This window comes from Triticum dicoccoides, chromosome 5A (assembly GCF_002162155.2).
Source record: "Triticum dicoccoides isolate Atlit2015 ecotype Zavitan chromosome 5A, WEW_v2.0, whole genome shotgun sequence".
Classification (NCBI taxonomy): Eukaryota; Viridiplantae; Streptophyta; class Magnoliopsida; order Poales; family Poaceae; genus Triticum; species Triticum dicoccoides.
The window spans coordinates 612,342,011-612,364,959 of record NC_041388.1 but is presented as its reverse complement, the minus strand read 5'-3'; the positions used below and the strand labels follow the sequence as shown (position 1 = coordinate 612,364,959).

Below are 22,949 nucleotides of genomic sequence, written 5' to 3'. Positions count from 1 at the left end.
CTCACTATATTATGCAGATTGAAGATCGTCGAATTGAAGAAAAGACAAATCGGTGATATTGGGTTCATTAACACAAATATCATAGATGCAACTCAGGTTAAATTTCATGACGCAGATACCGAGGCCAACTTGCTACGATCGTTGGTAATAAATGAAAACAAAGATATAATACTCTTTCCTTGCAACTTCAAGTGAGTGTTACTGTCTTGTGCATATTCGGTTTCCCTTATATATTAGTCAAGGTTATAGTAATGTAATTGATGAGTTATGCATGCGTGTCAGTTTCCACTATATTCTCCTAGAGATTAAGCTTGAGCAGGGACTAGTAACCGTCTTAGACTCAAGACGAAAAGATCCCCAGGACTATGCGGACATGACTTAAATGCTCGAGAAGTAAGTTAAATCGATCATTATCCACCATATCAGCAACTTTGTTCATTTCCTGATATATCAAGTAATTGTTTTCTTTGTCTGGCAGGGTTTGGAAAAAATTCACCAAAAAAGCTCCGGGACTCCCGAAGAAGCTGCAATTTAGACACTCGAAAGTAAGTACTATAGTAGCATGTTCCGCGCATCTCCTATTGATTCAAGCGCTAATTTCATCAATACCATTTGACATTCTTGCTTATCAGTTTGATTGACCTCTATTTCTTGTAAAGTGGTTGTGGCAGGAATAAGAGAATGATTTCTGTGGATACTACGTTTGCGAGTCCATCCGCCACACGACCTGTGAGCGGGGCTAATTTGACGAACAGTATGAAGTGCGTAAATAACAACATTCACAATTTTATTTTATTACCATCATTTGTGTTGAGTTTCATTCATTCATATATATATATATATATATATATATATATATATATATATATATGTATTGACCCCCTTCTTCAAATTAGATGTTTCGGAAGCGGGATGAACTCCTAGCACCAGCTCGCATGCGAGCAATTCAAGAGGAATTGGCGGCATTCTTTCTTGACCACGTGATCGCTGAAGACGAAGAATACTATGTGGACCATGAGTTCGTATGTTAGGAGATTATATTTGTAAGAGATAATTATTGTACATATGTAGCCGGTAGTGTCGGATAGATATACGAGAACTTGTTGTTCGACCAATCTCTTGGAGAAGGAGAGGTGGTCGATATCACTTCTCTCTGTATGCATATATGTTCATGACGATCTTCTGTTTCCTTCGTTTGCTTACTAGCTAGCTAGCGTGTCTAGTCCTCTCTATACGTATGTATAGTACGTAGCGTCGACCAAGCACGGACATAAGACAGGACACTTCTCTCTATTAATTATAGCTAGCTAACACAATATATGAAACACCTAAATTAATCCCCAAAACCCCCACCCCCACCCCCCTTCAAAAAAAATAAAAACCACAGCCACAGAAATGCTGACGCGTGGATGCCTATTGGTCCCGGTTGGTGCCACCAACCGGGACCAAAGGCCCTCCTGCCTGGGCTCCGCGCACAGGCCACGTGGAGGCCCGCCTGTCCCGGTTCTAAATTGAACCGGGATTAAAGGGACAAGGCATTAGTACCGACCCTTTAGTCCTGGTTCAGGAACCGGGACAAAAGGCCCTTACGAACCGGGACAATAGGCTTTTTTCTACTAGTGAGGGAAGTGATGTCTAGTCGAGAGTGGGGAGACGACAATGATAGTGACCTCCTACGCTACTGTCAAAATACCCTCTCCAATTAGCTGAAGTTAAACGTGGATAATGTATTGATGCTTCGTGCTCACTCGTAGCAACTACTTATAAAACTTTCGTTAGAACATAACAACACTGATACCAGATGGATCTATCTTGCCAATTTAAAATTCCAAATTGGATCCACAACTTGAAATATAAAAGAACACAAATGTGCATAGGAACAACAACAATTCAAATCTGTTGCAAATAATAGATGCTTGGTTTCTTTTTTGCACTAACAAAAACTATACCCAACCCGTGGATCAAATTTCGCCCTGAAATTTTGTGGCATTTTAGATGCATCATGTATCAATAACAGTATTAAAGAAATTTTGCAAACCAACATGTTGTTGGATGGTTAGGAGAACATTGGTATTCCCAGCCCATCAGGATTCAAATCCTGTTGTTCGCATTTATCCTGAATTTATTTCAATATTTCCAGCGATACGCGTTCATTGGGAGGCGATGTTCCCGTCCACTACGAGGCACCTAAGGTGACTTCATAAAATCTCAAGATGACATGTCGGCTCAGTCCCTCGTAGGTGCTCATAGAGATAGGGTGTATGCGTGTGTGCGCTTTTATAGGAGTGAGTGTATGCGCGTATATATGAGCGCTTTTGTCCATACTGTGTTAAAAAAATAGTACTCCCTCTGTTCCTAAATAAAAAATTTTTCTAGACATTTCAAATGGACTATCATATACGAATGTATGTAGACATATTTTAAAGTATAGATTGACTCATTTTGCTTCGTATATAGTCACTTGTTGAAATATCTAGAAAGACAAATATTTAGGAACGGAGGGAGTATGAAAGAAGTTTTGACTTCTCTTCATGATTTGTTGTGGTGATTCGAGGTAGATATTTAATTTCTTTTGGAAAATTACCCATCTTGGAAATTTAAATGCCAGATATCGTCAGGTCCCACCAAAGCGGCGAAGATATCACTTGCCTCCGGGTGGACGAAGTATATGCAGAAGGGTACCTGTAAAAATCGAATATACGGTTACACCCACAAGCTTCCCCTGCACACACGCGACCAACTCTTACGCCGCCGCCGCCGCCGCCGGCGGAGAGATGGACTCCCGGGGCTTCGATTCCACGGGCCGCGAGTTTTCCAGCGCCACGGAGATGTGGGCCCAGGAGATCGGCGCCACCGCCTCCGCCTCGGCCTCCGAAGTCCCTCCGGGCGCCGCCGCCGCCGCTCCAAGCAATGGGGACGCCGGCGAGGAGGCGGGCGGAGAAGGGAAGCGCGAGGAGTGGTACTCCAAAGGAATCGCCTACTGGCAGGTAAAGGCTAAGGAGCGCTCCCGCCCAGCGGCCCAGCCCCCCTCCCTAAACCCTAAACCCCCAATCCGATTGCACGTCCCCTCGCTGCAGATTTAGCTTACCAGTTTCTCCAATTGGCGTGTCCTAGGGCGTGGAGGCGTCGACCGAGGGCGTCCTGGGAGGGTACGGGTGCGTCAACGACGCCGACGTCAAGGGCAGCGCCGCCTTCCTCCGCCCTCTCCTCACCGAGCGATTCGGCGCCGCGAAGCGCCATCTTGTCGCGCTTGGTGAGCCGAGCTCTGCCATGGAGAGCGTTTTACTGGTTCTTCTACATGCTCAAGGCATGGAATCCATGTCTGCTCTCTGTGATCTAATCGAGTGCTTATATTGTCGTCTCTGAAATTATGGCAGATTGTGGCTCGGGCATCGGGCGGGTTACAAAGAATTTTCTTATCAAGCATTTCAATGAGGTATGCAGTGCAACTCACGGTCACAAGGTTTACTTTGTACCATCATCTATTGAAGCCTTAAAAGACCTGCTGCTTATCCATACATGATACCAGTTCTAGACTAATGAAGAGTTATCCCCACTCGATGCAACTTCTGTTGTTGTATGCACACAGTGGTGTTTGTAAGAACTTACTGTTTTTTGTTTTCTCCCTGATGTATCATAACTAGAATTGTAATTTTTCTGTTTCTTCTGTATATATCAATGATTCGTTTTATTGTATCTTGTTTGTATTTTCCAAATTTTGATGATTCATTTTAAACTGGAATTGGGTTTTCAGGTTGATCTCGTTGAGCCAGTAGCCCATTTTCTAGAAGCGGCACGGGAAAATCTTAGTAGCTGTATGGATGTAGAGCAGGATACGCATAAGGCTGCAAACTTTTATTGTACACCTCTTCAGGTTGGTTGAGCATTCTTATTGTGATTAGGCTTTTTGCAAATTTCTCGCTGCTTCTTTCTAGATGGTAAATTTTGCATCTTGCTTCAGGACTTCACTCCTGAGGAAGGAAGATATGATGTGATATGGATCCAGTGGTGCATAGGGCAACTTACTGATGATGATTTTATTTCATTTTTTAACCGCGCAAAGGTGATTCAGTTTAAACTCACTTATATTTTGCTTTAACATTATGCTAATTTCTTGCCTTGAAGATTTTTTTCTGTATTTTTAAAGTGTAAATTTTATGCAAAAGCATGCTATAGTGCTATTCTATTATTGGAGAAAGGATGTTGATATTTTTCGCTGCTAATCAAATGCTTGCAAAAAAAAAATTATGCATATGTAGAAAGATGCTCACCATATAGTTTCAACAATTACATGTACAGTGCAAATTGGAACAAGCGACGTCTTCTAAGCCAACCCCAGTCTGTATTTTTACTTATGGCTTAGTTCCAGTTCTGGTTCTCTTTGACCATGTCTGTGCACCTATTAGTATAGTCAAAATCTGATATAATATTATGTATATGGCTGTTCAACTATGTATGCATGTTAATTAAACATATATGGGTTATGTTTTTCCAGGTTGGGCTCAAACTAGATGGTTTTTTTGTTCTGAAAGAGAACATTGCAAAAAATGGTGAGCTTACTGTTGTATCACATGATATTTATCGTTACTGCAGCAGCTGTACTTTATGATAGAAATGCACCATGTTATACTTCTTATTCAGAAATTTATCATGTCTGTGTTGTCAGGATTTGTTTTAGACAAGGAGGATAACAGTGTCACTAGGTCTGATGCATATTTCAGGGAGCTATTTAACAAGTGTGGATTGTATATCCACAGCATCAAGGTATGCATCTCGCAAAATAACAAATTTTCCCAAATGACAAACTTCAGCTTCCATTTGTCAGCCACATAATCTCGCAATTTGATGACAGAACCAAAAGGAGCTACCAGAGGAACTATTTGCTGTCAGAATGTACGCATTGGTGACCAGCCAGCCAAAGGTCACAAAAAATGGCAAGAGAGGGCGGCCTAAAAATTCACCCCGTATAATCCGCTCTTGAAGGGGGGACTATTGTGCCAGCGTATTGTCTGGCAATGTACTGTTGTTCACTTGTTTCTAGTCGCAATTTAGCTCGGTCTACATTTTGTTTTGAGCATGCTGTCTTTTTCGGAGATCAAATCCACTAGTTGCTGTCGAAACTTAATGCATATGGCATCTAGCACCTTTTGATTCTGAAATGAAGGGTATCTGAACCAATGAGTGTCATGTGCTTCTGATGCCCCAACTGGGCTGTAGACCTGTAGTAGATCTGTACCATGAACCACAGAATTGTTGCGAATGAGATGGCTGAGTGCGTGAGTATATGGGTGCATCTCTGCCAGGTATTACTATGACCCATGTGCGATCTGCGACTGCAGGAATGGCATCAGATTTGCCATGTTCTCATGGCGTAACATTATTTCCACAGGAAAAGTTGCATTGTTTCTTCACTCATATGTTAAGTTCATTTATTTCCATCACACACGTTCAAGTTTGTACACACTCTTCTAAAGGTACAAAGACAATCCAGAGAATATCCATCCTTCAGATATCCCTTTATGCTGATAGAAGGCAACTCATGATGAGGACCCAGAAAAGAGCATCTCGCACCATTCTCTGAACAGCCGACAACTAAAACCCAAAGAGAAAGATGACACAAGATATCACAACTGAACCGAGGAATGTGACTATTTATCCTAACATCGACTACCACGACACGAATACCCTATTTCTGTCGATTAAAAGTTGAGGCAACCAAACGTCTTCACGTCGTAACAGACATCAGCACACACCACTGGAGAAGACATGCGAACCCATGGCAGAAAGGCAAGATGAGCTTTGTCCCTAACCTAAGTCTACAGACTCTACTGAAATTCCTCATGCAAAGAACATGTTTGTGCGTGTCAGCTGAGCTTCGCAACGATATTGGATGAAGGCAGCGTCCCAAAAACGGCGTCCCAGAGCGACGAGGTGATGCCGAAGCCCTTGTCCTGGATTCTGAAATGGTGGCTGAGGTGGTACCGCTGCATCACGAGTCAAGTTTGTGAGGAATGAGTAACAGCTACTGGTAGATTATCGGTGGCTTCAAGTGGAATCATGTTAGTTAGTCACCTTGAGATGCTTCGCTGGATCTTTGGATGGCTGTCCATGGTGCAGGTAGTAGTGCGTGCAGTCATACATCACGTATCCCAGCAGGCCACCGGCGAACAGCGCAGGAGTGGTAGATGGACTGGCGAAGAATGCCACAACATTCCAGAACTGAAAAATGAGAAACAAAAACAAAACCGCTTTGATTAAATGGGTTATGTTTCATGGAAGCAGTTTCCAAATGTTCAGCATCTCCATTTCATGGGTTCAGTCAGGGATATATACCGGCACACATATGATCGCTGCCCCAGCAGGAGGGAATACGAGCCTGAGTGAGTCCATAGGATGCTTATGGTGGCATCCATGGATAAGGAAGTGTGCGGTGTTCGACCTGAAACGCCGCACCAACCATCCATCAGTTACGAGCATAACCACGACACTTATTAAGGACCGGAGGGAGTAAAATTTACAAGCATGAGGAGAATCCCGATAAAACATTCCCAGGTCAAGGTTGATAAGTTCTTCTTACCAATAGCTTTTCGTCTCGATGTGGAAAAGGAAGCGGTGCAAAGCGTACTCAATGAACGTCCAAACAAACACTCCAAATAGGGCCATCAGGATTACTTCCTGAATGGTGTGACCCATCCGAATCGACTTGGCAAACAGCCAGCAGACGACAGGTAGCCATATGACTGGCACAGCCCACCACTTTGTGCGTGTCAAGAACTGCAGAAAGAAATTTTCATTACGTATATGGTGACAATTCAGTTTCCAAAATCCCCAATGACGTTAATAAACCGGAGCGCATTGGCGTTACCTCCATGGTATCATTTGCGAAAAAGCGCGGACCTTCTTTGCTGACGATAGGCTGGTGAACCCATTCCTGGTAATGTTCCTCGAGATGGCCAACCTTCATCCACAAGATAAAGAAGACGGTCAAAAGTAGTTTGCTTCAGCTGTCAGGCAGAACCAGTTCTAGGCGAGTTAAAAATTGTAAAACTACAAGCTCACCACTACAGCATATTATTTCAGAAGAGCAGAGCATGCATATATGCCAAGTCTCTCACTTAAAAAAGTTAAAATATTCACAATTCAACATTTTCAGCAACTGAGCTGGTGATGAGCACCTCAGAAGTGTATGCCACAAGCAAGCTCCAAAATGATGAGAAATTTAAAGTAGAAAAGGAATGGGAGATGTGCACACGCCGAGCCTAAAATTTCCGAGAAGAGTTGCTGCAACAATTGATTGATCTGAAGAAGCATATATTGGGAGAGCAGATGGTACCTGGAAAACAAGAGGCTGGTTGAGATCAACGGTGAACTCCTTGACAACCATCTTCCACTCTTCCCCAATCAGAGCTACACTGCAAAACTAAAATAGCAGCACACATCATTCATCATGCACGCAACAATAACAATCACGAAGGGAATGCGGGATCGAAAAGCTAGAAACTAGAAAGGCATACAGCCCAAACCCCAAACACAAGGCGTGATGGCCGACCCCAATTCTGGATGGCAATGGGCACGTACATTACACTAGTAATGGGCATTGGTGTGAGGACTGAAGAGGACGCCATAATCACCACCTTTTGTCCCCCTAACTATCCGGCCGAAAAGGACGGCAACGTCCGTTGGGCCGAGCAATGATCCACATGATCACACCTCACACGTGAGTTCGTGACAGAACGCAGACAGAGGCAGGCAGGCTTCATAAATCATAACCATCCTTCACACAGCGATTGCTCCCACGGATTCGGCAGAGCACTGCCCACCCAAGGCGTTTCTTACAGCACTGGCTAATACCACCCTTCATCGTCCACACGGCTCGGACCTGAATTACACCGCGAAATAAAGAAACAAAAATAACGCAGGAACAAAAAAAAAAACCATCGTCATGCATCTCTCCTACTCCTAGATCCGATTCCGGCGAGGAGGAATCGCCGCCCCGAGACATGCATCCCTGGCAATTCGCATCCACGGAACCAGACGCCAGCGAAGGCATATGAAAAGGGCAGAAACCACCGCGAAACCGCGAGGGCGAGGGTTCGAGATGGCGGGGCGAGGGCACGTACCTCGGGAAGACGCGGCAATGGCGGCCGGCCGCGCAGACCCTCCCCGCCGGCAAGAGAGGAGAGGAGATGGGATGAGCCCGCCCGCCCGCTCGCCGGTTGGCGTCGCCGTCCCTGGGCCGAGGCGAGGCGACGAGAGGGAGGAGGACGAGGAGGCAGGCAGCAACGGCAGCAAGGAAGGAAGAGCGAGGCGAGGCGGAATAGTACGGGGGCTTTCCTGCAAACTGCCTCCGCCTTTGCCCTTGCCCCCCTCGCTGCCGGGTGGGGCCGCGTGAGTGACCCGGTGTAGGTTCTGCGAATTTGGTGGGTTTCTCGGGGGCGATCTGCAACAGTCGGGCCGGGCGATCCGCTATGCCCTCTCGCCTCGCTCGCTCGCCCTCTCAAATAGGGGGCGGGGGTGGGGCCACCCGCCTGCCAGCTCGGCGACGGGCTCTGCTCTGCTCTGCTATGGCCAGTCAAAGCATCGGCTCAGCCGGTTTCACGACTACGGATACCATTAGCGGCCCATGGTTATCAAACAAAAGGGGGAAAAAAAACTTCAAAGGAGCCGGTTTCATTTTTATTAGGACAGTAAAATGGAACCAATGATTTCCGCCGTTGGATTTCGTGTTGGGATTGTTTCTGACCGTCAGATCCAAATTTCAGATGCAGTTTTACCGCGACCTGGCCGGACTGTCCTAATGTGCCGCTACTCTCGTGACATTTTCCAAGGCCTGTGGTTGATTGGGCTTTATTGGACCTGGCCGGTTTCATTTGGTTGCATTGCACGGGGCAACGGGATGCTTGCATTTGACTAGGCCACATCCGCTCCGCTGGTACTGTAGGACTACGTCGGAGGACAGTTGGGCTCTCCTCGCTGGATCAGCAGATCCCGTCCGACGGAACCGCTCCACGGTTTCTGTTGCGACCCTACAGTGAGTGTCCAGTCAGGGGGGGTGTTTTTCTTCATTCATCCCCTCCCTTCCATCTTGCAACATCCGGCAAGCGCAAGCAAATATTTTCTCACATTCATCACCGAATGGATGAAATGTTATTATTATTATTTTTGAAGGTTGTTTCTTTTTCCGATGACAATTTTAGTTATGGTGGGACAACAAGTTCCTCGTAATAGCATGACAGCTTCTTGCAGAGAAGACAGTCTTCTTTTTAAAACTGCCACCGTTTGATCGAAAGTCCCAGCTAGCATTACCGTAATTTTTTCTGGTGGGACGACAAGAACCTCGTAATAGCATGGAGTTTTGATCAAACGTCTCTTCGTTGGGAACTACTAAAAGTCCCAGCTAGCATTACCGTAATTTTTTCTTTTTTGATCGAAACATAGCCCACAATTTGTCCAACCTCTCCGATGAAATCTATCCGCGGTTCAAGCTTGATCTTGAATAATGAGCCACCAAAAGAATTCGTGTTTTGGTGGCAAATGCAAAATCGCAGCAAAAGGGAGGAGGATGGATGATCCATCAACGGCATGAAAAGAGCAGACACTAAAATTCATCGTCACAACTAAAAAGCATCTTCTGAACAAGGAAATCCCATCGAGTTACAGCCGGCTGTTCCATGCTTCCAATTCCCCAAAACTCCATGGAACAATCCTCACTGAAGCTCTGCTACGATGACCCAACAGAGGGACTATAACTGACAAATACAGTAGATGACCAGAGAGTGATCCATCACAATACTACATACAAGAGTAGCCTGAGCGAGCATACGCATATACGCTATTAGTATTAGTATGTTCACAAGGAACGAGGCAAAAAAAACAGCACTCACAAGATTCACAAAGATGATAAAAACCACTGCTGGTACCAAGAATACAAGAGGACACCTGAGCGAGCAAACGAAATATACACAAATAACGAGGCAAAAACATTCCGACATGGAGTACAATATTCACAAAGATAATGAGAAACCACTACCAATACTCATTTTTTGGTTGCTGAAGCGAACGACTAACAATAATAATTGTCAGAACTTACAAGGCGACGACGACCAGCTCAGGGAGAGCACTCGACAGTTCAGGCCACCGTCAGCTATGGACCGACCGACCGACCAAAGGATGGATGCGGAACAAGACACACTGCAACGCACTACTAGCCGTAGCAAATTACAAAACGGAGTACAAGACGCAACCTCGACTCATCCAAGCCACAGGAGGAAACCACAAACTCTCACTGGACACAGCGACAGACCTGAAGCGGGGGACATATAGCTGGCGGAGCGCGATCGCCACTACTACGCGTCGCGCTCCTCTTCCTCCTCCTCGTCGTACTCCTCCTCAGCGGTCGCGTCCTGGTACTGCTGGTACTCTGCGACGAGGTCGTTCATGTTGCTCTCGGCCTCGGTGAACTCCATCTCGTCCATGCCCTCGCCCGTGTACCAGTGCAAGAAGGCCTTCCTCCTGAACATGGCCGTGAACTGCTCGCTCACCCTGCGGAACATCTCCTGGATGGACGTGGAGTTGCCGACAAAGGTGCCCGCCATCTTCAGGCCCCTGGGCGGCATGTCGCACACGCTTGACTTGACGTTGTTGGGGATCCACTCAACGAAGTACGACGAGTTCTTGTTCTGGACGTTGAGCATCTGCTCGTCCACCTCCTTGGTGCTCATCTTCCCTCGGAAGCAGGCGGAGGCGGTGAGGTAGCGGCCATGGCGGGGGTCTGCGGCGCACATCATGTTCTTGGCATCCCACATTTGCTGAGTCAGCTCAGGAACGGTGAGAGCACGGTACATTTGCGACCCACGCGACGTCAGCGGTGCGAAGCCAACCATGAAGAAGTGGAGACGTGGGAATGGAATGAGATTAACAGCAAGCTTGCGGAGATCAGAGTTGAGTTGTCCAGGGAACCTCAGGCAGCATGTGACGCCGCTCATGGTAGCAGAGATAAGATGGTTCAGGTCACCAACTGCATTGTTAGAACCAAAGCTGTATGAGTGACCACATCTAACTGAGCATAAACTTCTGCGTGTAAATTTCAGCAGATACTACAGAAAAGTAAAGATCAAGACAAGATTAGCTTACAGGAAGGGGTGGCAAGCTTTAGCGTGCGGAAGCATATGTCGTATAAAGCTTCATTGTCAAGCACCATACACTCATCAGCGTTCTCAACGAGTTGGTGAACGGAAAGTGTAGCATTGTATGGCTCAACAACGGTGTCTGAGACCTTTGGTGACGGGAAGACAGAGAAGGTCAGCATCATTCGGTCAGGGTACTCCTCCCTGATCTTAGAAATAAGAAGGGTTCCCATCCCAGATCCAGTGCCTCCACCCAAAGAATGGCAAACTTGGAATCCTGTAAAGGAAGCAAATAAAGCCAAACTATTATTCACAAATGAAAGTGACAATACACACGCAAAATTGGACATCTGTAGTGAACTGCAAAAGAGTACAAAGGGTGCAGCAACACTCCAAGGACACAAACAGTCTAGCAATGTCACCATGTGCTCCACAAAAGAGGAGTTGATGAGCAATCAAGTTAGATCAGTAATGCTACACAAACATGTTCCTTGGGCCTGCCACATTAAATAGCACACCAAAATAACTATAGGGATGACCAAAGGAATGGAGCTAAGGACTTCTTTATTCATCATTTAGATAGGGACTCCATTTCCATTTTGTATAGGTAAAGTTGACCCAGCTCAGGTATGACAGTTTTTAATTTAGTTTTTCCACAGGGCATTAACAGGTGCAAAGTGGAGCCTCAAGCAAGCCAATCCAACGCTACCTACTTTAATAGAATATCAGTCCTCCCGACAATCGAGATTGGTGAAGCTAGCTAGGTGCTTATCCAGAATAGCTAAATTATTTTTGACTAGCTCATCCACACGATCCCTTAAAGCTAGAAGAAGCCAGCATACTAATCACAAACAGACCACACAGTAACAGGACAACCTATATCCTACCAGCTTCCACTCTTCTTATGTTCTGAATTGGGATAAAGTAGCATCTTCGTAATGGACAAATTGGACATGACCTATTATCGTACTAGATAGCAAATTACTTGGATCAACAGTAACCAGCAGTTAAATGATCAAATTAATGCATATAACACAGAATTAGACATGAACTATTATCGTACTAGATAGCAAATTACTTGGATCAACAGTAACCAGCAGGTAAATGATCAAATTAATGCAGATAACACAGAATTAGGCATGAATTGATGAGATCAATACATCAGCAATTAGCACTCTGGGGATGCAAATCAGGCATAAATGCCAAACAGACGCCGTAGTAATGACAACCTGATATTTGGAACGGATCTAACTCCCCGGGGAACGGCTGAGCCCAGATCTAAACGCTGGCTCATCAATCCCTGACATAAATTCACGCGGAAGAGATGGTATAATTAATTACCCTGGAGGCAGTCGCAGTTCTCGGCCTCCTTGCGGACGACGTCGAGGACGGAGTCGATGAGCTCGGCGCCCTCGGTGTAGTGGCCCTTGGCCCAGTTGTTGCCGGCGCCGGACTGGCCGAAGACGAAGTTGTCGGGGCGGAAGATCTGGCCGAAGGGGCCGGAGCGCACCGAGTCCATGGTGCCGGGCTCGAGGTCCATGAGCACGGCGCGGGGCACGAACCGTCCCCCGCTCGCCTCGTTGTAGTAGACGTTGATCCGCTCCAGCTGCAGGTCCGAGTCCCCCGCGTACCGCCCCGTCCCGTCGATCCCGTGCTCGTCGCAGATCACCTCCCAGAACTTGGCCCCGATCTGGTTCCCGCACTGCCCGCCCTGGATGTGCAGGATCTCCCTCATCTTCGCCGCCGCCGCTTCGCCGGTGCCGGGCGCCGGGGGTCCGGTGGACGGTGGTTGCGGGGGAGGAGGGAGGGGGGGTCGCTGGCTGGCCTGGGGGATTCGGGAATTCGGATTTCGAAATGGGGGACGGTGTTTTCCGACCCTTTATACTCCGAGAGGGGAGAGAGAACCGTTCGGGTTCGGGCTCGGCCGCCCCGCCCGGGGTGGTTGCGGGCCGCGGGCCCTGGGTGGGGCCCGGCCCCAGTGGCGGTAGGGGGCGTGTGGGTGTGTGTGCTGGCGTAGCGTGGGCTCGGGATGGCTCGGTCGCTGGACCTGAGCGTGCCAGGCTGGTGTAACCGAAGCCCGCGGGCCCCACCCGCCGCAGCTGGGCGGTCCGTCCAGTGGGAGGGAGGATGAGCGGATGGGATCGGGCACCGACGGCTGGGGCCGACGACGGAGCGCGGGGCCCGCGCAGCAGTTCGCTGTGGGCGGATCGGGTGTGGCGTAGCTGTCATTGACGTGTGGTCGGTGCTGGAGCCACCTGGCAGGCAGGGTCGGTCTCGGGGGAGGGATGGATTCGTGTGGATGGGGACGAGGCCTACCGATGACACGGCGGTAGGGCGGGCCGGCCGTCCGTCGCCGGTGAGCAACCCCGGCGGACGCCACGATGAGGAAACGGGCTCCTTGCAGTGATAGCGATGGAAATGCACGTCTTTTCTTTTATCACTAGTTAATTGCCCGTGCGTTGCAATGGGGCATACATATTTTAGTGTTCAACATCAATTATATATAGCACATATCTTTAGGATTCTTATGCACATCAGGCGCTAATGAGTTTTTTACTATTAAATAGTTAATTTCCCATGCATTGAAACGGGCAATAGTATATAACACATATTTTTAGGATTCTCACACACATCAGGTGGCATTGATGATTTCTTCTTTTACCATTAAACGACCTTCTTCCAATCCCTATATCTACCTCTCGGCCTCCCCAATCCAAACTCGCCACCTCTATCCATGGTCCATCTAGCTCGCAACCCCCCTTAATGCATCATGTAAGCATGCACGTGCAACACACGTGTAACCAATTAATTATATGTTGTCACTTATTATGGACTCACAATACTATTGCCACCCCTTGCCACCTCACCCTTCTTAAACCGTTGTCATGGGATATCATGGTGTCAATACACATGCAACAATCGCTACCTTGCCTAATGCATATGTGACCAAACATATATATAAACAAAGATGGAGTAGACAAGTGTTTTCGGAAATAGTCCGAGCATGCTTATCAAAGAGATGAATTACATGCGGTTTTCATTTTCAAGATAGGCAAGTTTTAGAAACAATCCAAAATTACCTATCAAGGATATATATGTGTTATTAGTGGTGACCATGGAAATATTCTCAAATTGCCATGTACGTGTCTATCCATGGCAATAATCCAAACTTGCAATGTACATATTATTGCTGTGTATCGCAAGGCTATTTATCGTGGGAAATTAGTCCAGTGGGAATGTAAGTAACTTCAAATATAGTATTTGTATACAGTATAAGAGCAAGGCCCCGTCCCCCGTCCCCTCTCACCCAAAAAAATATCGTGAGAAAATAAGAACATGAAAGACCACATCATTTTCGTTAGTGACAACGATATAAAAGTAAAGTTAAGATTTCTCGCTCTCAAAATAGAGTTGCTCATTGTTTAGCGACTTTTGATCAGAATGGGGATAACACAACGTGCTGGTTAAATCAATCCCCATCATGTATCAGTGAGCTAGTCCCTGGAGATTGTAACTCTATTACCGTGGAATGAATATGCTATGATTCCCGCAAAAAAATCAATCACATTGACCGTACAATAGCAACCTCTTTTATCATGCTCTCAAACAAAAACAAGATTTACTGAACAATAAAGGTCCCTATTACGTAATACAAATATTTTTAGCCCAGGGGTAAAAGGTCACATGAGTTCTATTTTTTTGCAAGAGGTTTGCATGTCACAACTATCACTTGTGTACTCTTTCCCACGTCAAATGAAAATATCCAGCTCTGCCATTACTATTCTCACTGAGCATAAAATAGCGGTACATCAATCCGAAAATACATAGGAGCACTTGGATGCCACACCCTCTATATTCAAAAATGGTTTAGTAATTCAAAGAAGTCCAAAATCCCAAAACTTATGAAATCAAACATGAGCAAGTATTGCACTCATATAAAAAGATTAAACAGGGAATGGTTTTCATTGTATCCGGCGATTTGCCAACAAATGCTAAATAGAAGTACTATTCATGCTATATTGTGGTCAAAAGTTTGTTTTATTTTTGCCTAGAAGTCAATAGGAATCATTCCTTGGCCAAACTTTTTATACAAGTACAATACCCGATCATATTTGATTGTAGAAAAGTTCCTGGATTGACCTTTAATTACTAAATTACTATGTCAATCACTCAATACATGACCGATTATACTACAGACAAGAAAATGAACCAACTAAGTCAACTCTCTTCCGAAATTTTTTGTATAAGAACTACATAACTCATCACATTCACATCTTTGGCAATCTGTTCTTCGTAAGTCAATGATACCTCTGTGATTAGCAGATAACTTGCATTTTCAAAGTAGACATTTTTCATGAATAAGATTCCAAAAAACCGATTAAAAACAAGATATAATTTTAAGATGGAATAGCAAGAAAGCATGTTGTTCTCACTTCAATTTTGGTTGCTCCAACGCACTTACAAAAGAATTGGCTATCGTGTCCCATGAATGAGACTAACAAGTATACACCTGAAAAAAGCATCTGACATATTGGTATAGTTACAGGTGTAAGAAATCATGTTTGCACCTTAATTAAATGCAAAAGTGATATTGAATTCTGAACTATCAATCAGGGGAGGTCCCTGCCACATGGGAAAGGGCCATGGTCGAGCAGAAGTCCAGCCTTTTAGAGCTTAGATCTGGCAGTACTCCGAGCAAGCAAGTGAGCAAGCGAGCAAGCTACAACCACAACAACAATCAAGAAGTGGATAGATTAGATTGCAGGTTATGCTACAGCAAGTGAAACACGTGCTCCACAGACGCTCCATAGTAGGCAAAAACAAAAAGGAAACAGGAAGTAGTTTCCTGACACGACCTTAACTTGTCGGGGAGGATGCCCAGCCAGCCGCTCATGGAAGGCCGCAACGGTGTCTTCCTAAGCGTAGATGTCCTCCATGGAGATCGCCGTTGGGAAGCAGAGGCGAGGTAACGTGAGCGGCGCATGGATGGCCAGGAAAACCCAGGACCCTATTTTCCGGTCGCCCTCTGAGCTGTAGTGCGCGGCAAGATGTCAAGCGGCATGGATCACTACAGATTAGCGCTGCATTGAAGCTGGGCGGCCGCGTACTCTCGTCCATCGCTGAGATTGATTGACAAAAATTCTTTCCTATTTTGTCCACGATCCAATCCCCACCACCCGGGATTGATTGAATATCAATTTTGTCCGCCGCCGAGATTGATTGACATAAATTATTTTCAACTTTTTCACAGAAGTAAAGGAGATTGATTACTGTCCAAAACTACTCTTGTGTTACCAAAGATGATATTGATTATAATACGTGAATTGATTTTGTTTATATTACCAAAAATGAGATTTGTTACCATATGTGAAACATAAAGTTGGTCTGTCCCGATTGGATGAGGATAAAACCGGTAAATAGAGAACCAGTAAAAAAAATCGATGGAGGGAGACAAGAAAATCGGTGGAGAGGGGGGAGGGGGGTCGTAGGAAAATGATGGACGAAAGGTGGGCGACGTAAGAGGGGAGAGGGAACACTACGTTTTTTTAAAGTAGTAGAGAAGAGATATCACATTTTGGCCCAGCTCAATTTCCTTGGAACGGCCTTCATCAAAGGAAAAAGGAAAAAAAAAAAACTTTGGGACGGACGGCAAACTGAGCTTGCAATTCCTGCGATTTGAGTCTGAGGTCGCCGACGCTTGGCCAAAACCTTTTAATGCTTTCTTTTCTGAATCAATCACTAGAATTTTGCTGAGTAGACGTTTGGTTCAAGCCCCTGTAAGCTGATCGTAGTACCTACAAGTTGGTGCGCTTGTACAGCAAGCTTAACAAGGAAGAATGATAATGATAATGATAGCGGCCGCGATTTTATGGAGGCGATAGGGATGCTTCACTAGCAATCCAATCAGTGTACAGTTCTGGACTGCATGTAGCAGCCGCAGTCTGCAGCTCGGTGGGGAGGGGAGGGCCAATGTGTGTGTGTATTGGGTGTCAAAGCACGTAGCTGTTGCTTGGGAGAAACGACAGGGACAAATCAACAGCACACCCACCACCCTGAACTGAAGCGCGCCTCTCGCTTTCAGCAGCGCGTGAAGCCGGCCCGATCGGGAAACAAAAGCAAGCAAGCAGCTCTATGTACGTGATCCTCTGAAGTGGCTGAGATCGCAAGCCAAGCTTTCCGTCGCGCACGAAAAAGGACTGAAATGCCGGGTCTTCCACTCACAAAGTAGCAAACGGAAACATCGCTTTTATTGTTACAGCCATTTCTTACGATGTCCAGTGTTTTCAACCATGGCCATGGTGGAAAGATGATGATGTTACAACCATCCTAGTGGTAGTGGTAGATCGATAGGGGAGCGAACGGCCCCCACAGACGGGCTGGGAGGCTGCTCTCAAACACTATCAGGTGACCCGCTGCCAACCTTGGATGGAACACACGCAGAGAACCAGTATGCCCGTCCTCGATCAAAGATGGGGGCTAGAATGATTTCTTCTCGTACGACACCAGCCCGTGGATCCCTCCCTCCACTTGAGCGGCGCCGGTCCTCACCTGGTAAGGAAAGGTTACCAAGACTGAATGTCAGTTCTGTTACCAAGACATGAAATGACAAACATCATCCATGAACAGGGAATTTTCTATGCACTTCTTTTGCACTGCACATCATCCATGAACAGGCATAACACTTCTCATTCACTGTAACAAGTGCTATGACCACAATTCTACATAAACTGTGGTGCGTGATTTTGGTTCTAAGTGGGACCAAGGCAAGCTATATTGGTAAGAGAAAGGGACAGATTTGGGTCCCTACTTTTTTAACACGATAAGATCTGATTTGGGACTATTTTTGTCAACAAACAAGATTAAATGCTCCATCGTCTGAAGAAAGAAAAAGAGTGAGCAGATAGGTGCAATGATAAAAGAAAGTTTGAGCTTCCATTGCAAATCAAATTTCCCTTGGGAGTGAATATGGAATAGCATAACCTTAAAAGTACTTTAAGACTTAGTGATCCAGAATCCCTCTAAACATTGAATATGTGCATTAACTGCCGATAATGACAAAGTAAAGTTCCATAGTCTGTACACGGAACAGATTCTTGAAGAATCAGCAAAAGGGAATATTTTTGGAAGGAGTGCTTTGGAGCGGTACCACCCCAGGAAGAACAACGATATTAATGAGAAAAAAGGCACACATCCTAAGGAAAGAAAAGCACCTTAAACTAGATTCAGTGACAGATATTCTCATACCACAGTGATCCATTCAACAGGCACGTAAACTAAAAATAGGCTATTTTGCAAGGTACACAATTAAACAAATATGAAGTCTGGGAGCTGCAAGTAGCTTTCAGGCAGATCACTGAGTTAATGACCATTAAGGACAACAATCTATAGAATTTAGCAGTTAGCAAATGAGCGTTGAAAATTATGGATAAAGAAGGCACAGTGCCATGTCCATCCCGAAACATAACCAAGAGACGCTAGAGGCATGTTAGGTTGCCATCCATACTTTGCCATACTTGTGTGTCACAAGTGTGGCATGCCACAGTTTTTGTGGTGGCTAAATTGGTCGCCACACTTGTGGCAAAAGTTGACTAGCAACTGAGTCTATGACAATGGGGTATGTGACTGAAAAAGTGTGGCATGCCACAACTGTGGCTGCAACCAAACATTTGTCTCAATTTGCCACACTTATGGCACAAAAGTATGGCAAAGTGTGGATGGCAACCAAACATGCCCTAGGTCTCAGTGTTAGTTAATCCCCATTCCAAAATCAACGATTTATGTCAGCTGCAGATATGAAAATATACTTTTGGCCTGTGAATATATGTCAGCAAAGAAAAGCACCTTAAACTAGATTCAGTGACAAATACTCCCATACCACAGTTATCCATTTGACAGGCACATAAACTAAAAAAATAGGCTATTTTGCAAGCTGAACCATTAAACTAATATGAGGTCTGTCAACTGCACAATAGCTTTCAATCTTTCATGTAGATCATTGAGTTAATGACCATTAAGGACAACAATCTATAGAACTTAGCAGTTAGCAAATGAGTGTTGAACATTACGTATAAAGAGGGCACAGTGCCAATGCCCACCCCAAAAAACAAAACCAAGAGACACTACGTATCAATTTTAGTCAATCAGAAATGTTGCTCATGAACAGAACCATGGGCTTGTGATTTATGTCAGCTGCAGATGTGAAAACACTCTTTTGTCTTGTGAATATTGTTACATGAGTTGTACCTAAGAAACATGGGCTTCGTCCATTATCTAGAAAAGAAATAACTGCTTTGCATGTTTGTCAACAAAAAACTATTTCTCTAATTTTAGGTATTCCAAATTATGAATCACTCCAAATAAATAAATAAAGAGGTAAAGAGCAGATATGTAATCCAGCAAGTAAATACCTCTAATCTAAGAGTCTCCGCTCGTAAAAGATCATGAGCTGACTGCAAAGAGGATGCACCAAGATCTTGGAATCCTTGCTTAACAGCTTGCATTGTATACGGAATAAACCTCAGAACAGAACCTTTGTCAGCTACCGCTCCAACAACTCCCTGGGCAACTTTAAGCTTCAGAGTATCACCAAGATACCTTGCATCGCTCCCCTTTGTCATGGCTTCGAGGGAGCCCATACCTCTGTATTTTTTTACTCGGTGGCCGTCCTAGAAAAACACATTCAAAGAATCACAATATTAACCAGAAGCAAGTAAAATGGCAAACTTCAGTTACAATAGAGCATAAAAGTACAGTTAAACCTAGCATAAGGCTACACTTAAACTGGCCAATACATTTGAATACTTTGATCAACTTATACATCAACCCTTAATGGCAATGTCTGGTTAGAAGACTTCATGACATCTAAGTACACTGAAGTGCTGAACTACTATGTGGCCATTAAGGGATCTTTTAAATTGCAGTGGGCAAATAGAATCTATATTTGCATGTACATGGTTGTAGTTTTCATCAAAAGTAAGAGTTTAATCTCTAATATGGGGATTTGTGGACTTGAGCACACATCACTACAGGACATTCAAACTTAACCCTGTTGCAAAAGGCTAAAATGTACCTTGTATTCATAGGCCCCAGGAGCCTCATGGCTGCCAGCCAAGAAACTGCCCATCATAACAGTTGATGCCCCCAGTGACAAAGCCTTCACAATATGGCCAGAGTATGAAATACCACCATCAGCTATAACTGGCACATTGTGATCCTTGGCATATGATGCAACCTTGTAAACAGCAGTGGCCTGTTAAACCAAAACAGAAAAAACATCAAATTAGTTTGGTCTCTCCATACAATGTGTTAACATGCACCAGCAGCCATTTGAAACCGAACATACTAAATTATTTTCTAACATAGACCAGAGAGACTGCCAGGCTATGTGGAAATATATGGAGCAAGTTACCATCCAAATCAAACTAGATTGCAGATCTGAACAAAAGAAGAAAACAAAGCATCATATAAGGTCCATAAACAAAATGCTACTCCCCTTTCAAGAATGGGAATATAGACTAAAACATCAATGATACATATGAATCTGATTGCTTTAGATTTTCCAATATTCCAAATTTCCTAAGAATTTCAAATTTATTTTCCGAATTCCAACCCTTAAAATGTGACATATAGCATGAAGAAGACTGTTAACCATATGGTTTACATGGCATCCACACTCGTTCCTGTGCTAATGCAAATGGACACGAGGCATTTTTCCTGACAGCGCTTGCTATGTGCAATGTGTGAATTCAGAAAGTCGATTAGTGGTAGAGCTTGAGCTCAATTATTTTTGCATGGTAAACATTTATATGTTTCAGTTGTTGGGTGGCCACTTTCATAGCCGCATACTGCAATACCACTATAAGGTTCAGCCACTTACTAATTACTTGAAATTATACGTTTGATAACTATCTAAATAGGACGTTTGGCATGAATATGGGAGAGACTTTGATGTATTTAAAGTTTCCAGTAACTTATCAGACTTTTCACCATCTTGGTTTTAAAATAGGATTGTAAATTTTGGATAACTTTACGCTCTACAAACAGCATGCTCATGCTGGTCCTACCAATCACAGAGGATCTAAGCTGATAGGCAAGATGAGCAACTATTTGACAGCAAACAAAACGAAGTTAACAAGCATGAAAACAAACTATAAACTATCAAGGGGGCAGGAGTTTGTGAGAAATATACCTGTCCTCTACCAACAGCACAAACCTCCTGGGTAGTGCAAATTGAACCAGAGCCCATTCCAACACGCAGGCCATCCACTCCAGCAGCAATCAAATTCTGTGCCTGACCAATTGTCACCACATTGCCTCCAATCAAATCCACCTCCGGAAACGTCTTCTTGGCATACTTTATCATATCAAGCTGGTAGGTGGAGTTCCCCTGCGAGCTATCAATGACAATAGCATTGGCCCCTGCCTGAATTAGCTGCTCTAGCCTTCGCTTGTCGTCCTCACGAGTTCCAATAGAGGCTGCAACTACGAACTTCCCGTCTGCCCCAAGAGATGGCTTGCCTAGCTTCGGATAGCTCCGAATGCGCTCGACGTCCTTGGAGGTGATGAGATCGATTACCTCACCCTCCTCGGACACGAGAGGGGCGTAGTCCAAGCCCTCGTCGGCGAGGAGGGCCGCCGCCTGCTCGAAGTCAAAGGAGGCGGAGGCCGAGCGCGGGGCGGGGCGCATGTACTCGGATACAGGGGCAGGGGCCTCGGGCGAGGCGGCATCGGCGGCCACCGCGACGCCGACGAGCCTGGAGAGCGAGTCCCCTTGCTCGGTGACGAGGGCGTACTCGTGGCCCGCGAAGTCGTTGAGCGTCGGGGCGGAGGCCGGGGAGAAGATGGGGATGGAGGAGACGAAGGGGAGGCGGCGGGACTTGGCGGCGCGGACGATGGAGGCCTGGGCGCGGGGCTCGGTGTTGGAGTGGACGACGGCGACGCCGCCGAGGGAGGCCATCGCGGCGGCCATGGCGGCCTCGGAGACGGTGTCCATGGGGGAGGCGACGCAGGGGATGGAGAGCGGCACGCGGCGGGAGAGGCGGGTGGAGAGGTCGACGGCGTCGGCGGGGAAGTCGATGAAGCCCGGCAGGAAGATCACGTCGTCGTAGGTGTAGGACACGCCCTGCGAGAAGAGGCGCGCCGCCGAGAATCCATCGTCGGCCGCCATTTTCGGGTGGGAGTTTTAGGGTTTGGGGGTTGGCGCTGGCGGCGGCGGCGGCGGCGCGGCGGGCGATGTGGGCTGTGACTGGATGGGGTGCTGGATGGGTCGGGTGAGGATTGGGACCTTAGTTTAGGTCGCTTGGCGGGCAGTGGGAGCTTAACCTCCATGACACGTGGGTCCCGCGCGGACTCGTGTCTTGTTTTTTTTTTTTGGCAACTCGCGGGCTCGTGTCTCCAGCCGAATGCGGGTGCTGTCGTGCGTTTTGGGAGCTGATGCTGGGCCGGCTTTGTGGTCACCCGGTTGAGCTCCGATGTGCCGCTCCTTTTACGGCAAACAGCTGAAATCAGTGATTAAGAGGCTTTTTTCCGACTGACTGACACTAGTTAGGAGCTGCCTCTTGTGAATGTCACCGTCCATCTTCTCGGATGCTGACAAATGGCGTACCGAATGTGCGTCATTTGTTGTAGTCTGGGAGTTTTTCTTTAGATTTGTTTATTTGGGATGTGTTTATCTGTTGAACCATGCATTTAAATATCAAACTATTTTCATCGTTGGATTTCTCAGGTTGAGATTTTTGAAACTAAGTCCCACGTTACTAGGTTTCGGCCATCTTTTTTCCCCGAAAAATAAGAACATAGTTGTGGTCTTCACTTTGGGGGAGG

The 22,949-nt window shown here is 45.8% G+C and overlaps 4 protein-coding genes across 5 annotated transcripts; 1 reads left to right on the top strand and 3 right to left on the bottom strand.

The window, feature by feature from the left end:
* The first annotated feature begins 2,678 nt into the window (after positions 1-2,678).
* Positions 2,679-5,293, top strand: LOC119303378 (alpha N-terminal protein methyltransferase 1-like). Its single transcript, XM_037580505.1, has 8 exons — positions 2,679-2,987; positions 3,115-3,253; positions 3,378-3,436; positions 3,755-3,874; positions 3,962-4,063; positions 4,496-4,550; positions 4,667-4,764; positions 4,853-5,293. Exons 1-8 carry the CDS (start codon positions 2,775-2,777, stop codon positions 4,979-4,981), a joined length of 915 nt encoding a protein of 304 aa, XP_037436402.1. The 5' UTR covers positions 2,679-2,774; the 3' UTR covers positions 4,982-5,293.
* Positions 5,294-5,415: 122 nt separating this feature from the next.
* Positions 5,416-8,458, bottom strand: LOC119303380 (dihydroceramide fatty acyl 2-hydroxylase FAH1-like). 2 transcript variants are annotated; one of them, XM_037580507.1, is made up of 7 exons: positions 8,121-8,458; positions 7,334-7,420; positions 6,866-6,958; positions 6,578-6,774; positions 6,334-6,439; positions 6,073-6,219; positions 5,416-5,984 (listed from the first exon to the last, which is right to left on the bottom strand). In XM_037580507.1, the coding sequence occupies exons 2-7, from the start codon at positions 7,382-7,384 to the stop codon at positions 5,865-5,867; spliced, it is 714 nt and encodes a 237-aa protein (XP_037436404.1). In that variant the 5' UTR covers positions 7,385-7,420; positions 8,121-8,458; the 3' UTR covers positions 5,416-5,864. The 2 variants fall into 2 exon arrangements, with proteins under 2 accessions (XP_037436404.1, XP_037436405.1); XM_037580508.1 differs by having other exon boundaries at positions 7,334-7,412.
* Positions 8,459-9,967: 1,509 nt separating this feature from the next.
* On the bottom strand, positions 9,968-12,968 carry LOC119303379 (tubulin beta-4 chain-like). The gene is made up of 3 exons (XM_037580506.1): positions 12,468-12,968; positions 11,134-11,403; positions 9,968-11,017 (listed from the first exon to the last, which is right to left on the bottom strand). The coding sequence occupies exons 1-3, from the start codon at positions 12,859-12,861 to the stop codon at positions 10,347-10,349; spliced, it is 1,335 nt and encodes a 444-aa protein (XP_037436403.1). The 5' UTR covers positions 12,862-12,968; the 3' UTR covers positions 9,968-10,346.
* A 4,384-nt stretch (positions 12,969-17,352) lies between these two features.
* LOC119303377 (inosine-5'-monophosphate dehydrogenase-like) lies at positions 17,353-22,398 on the bottom strand. Its single transcript, XM_037580504.1, has 4 exons — positions 21,316-22,398; positions 20,197-20,376; positions 19,535-19,792; positions 17,353-17,675 (listed from the first exon to the last, which is right to left on the bottom strand). Exons 1-4 carry the CDS (start codon positions 22,291-22,293, stop codon positions 17,604-17,606), a joined length of 1,488 nt encoding a protein of 495 aa, XP_037436401.1. The 5' UTR covers positions 22,294-22,398; the 3' UTR covers positions 17,353-17,603.
* Between the last annotated feature and the right edge of the window lie 551 nt (positions 22,399-22,949).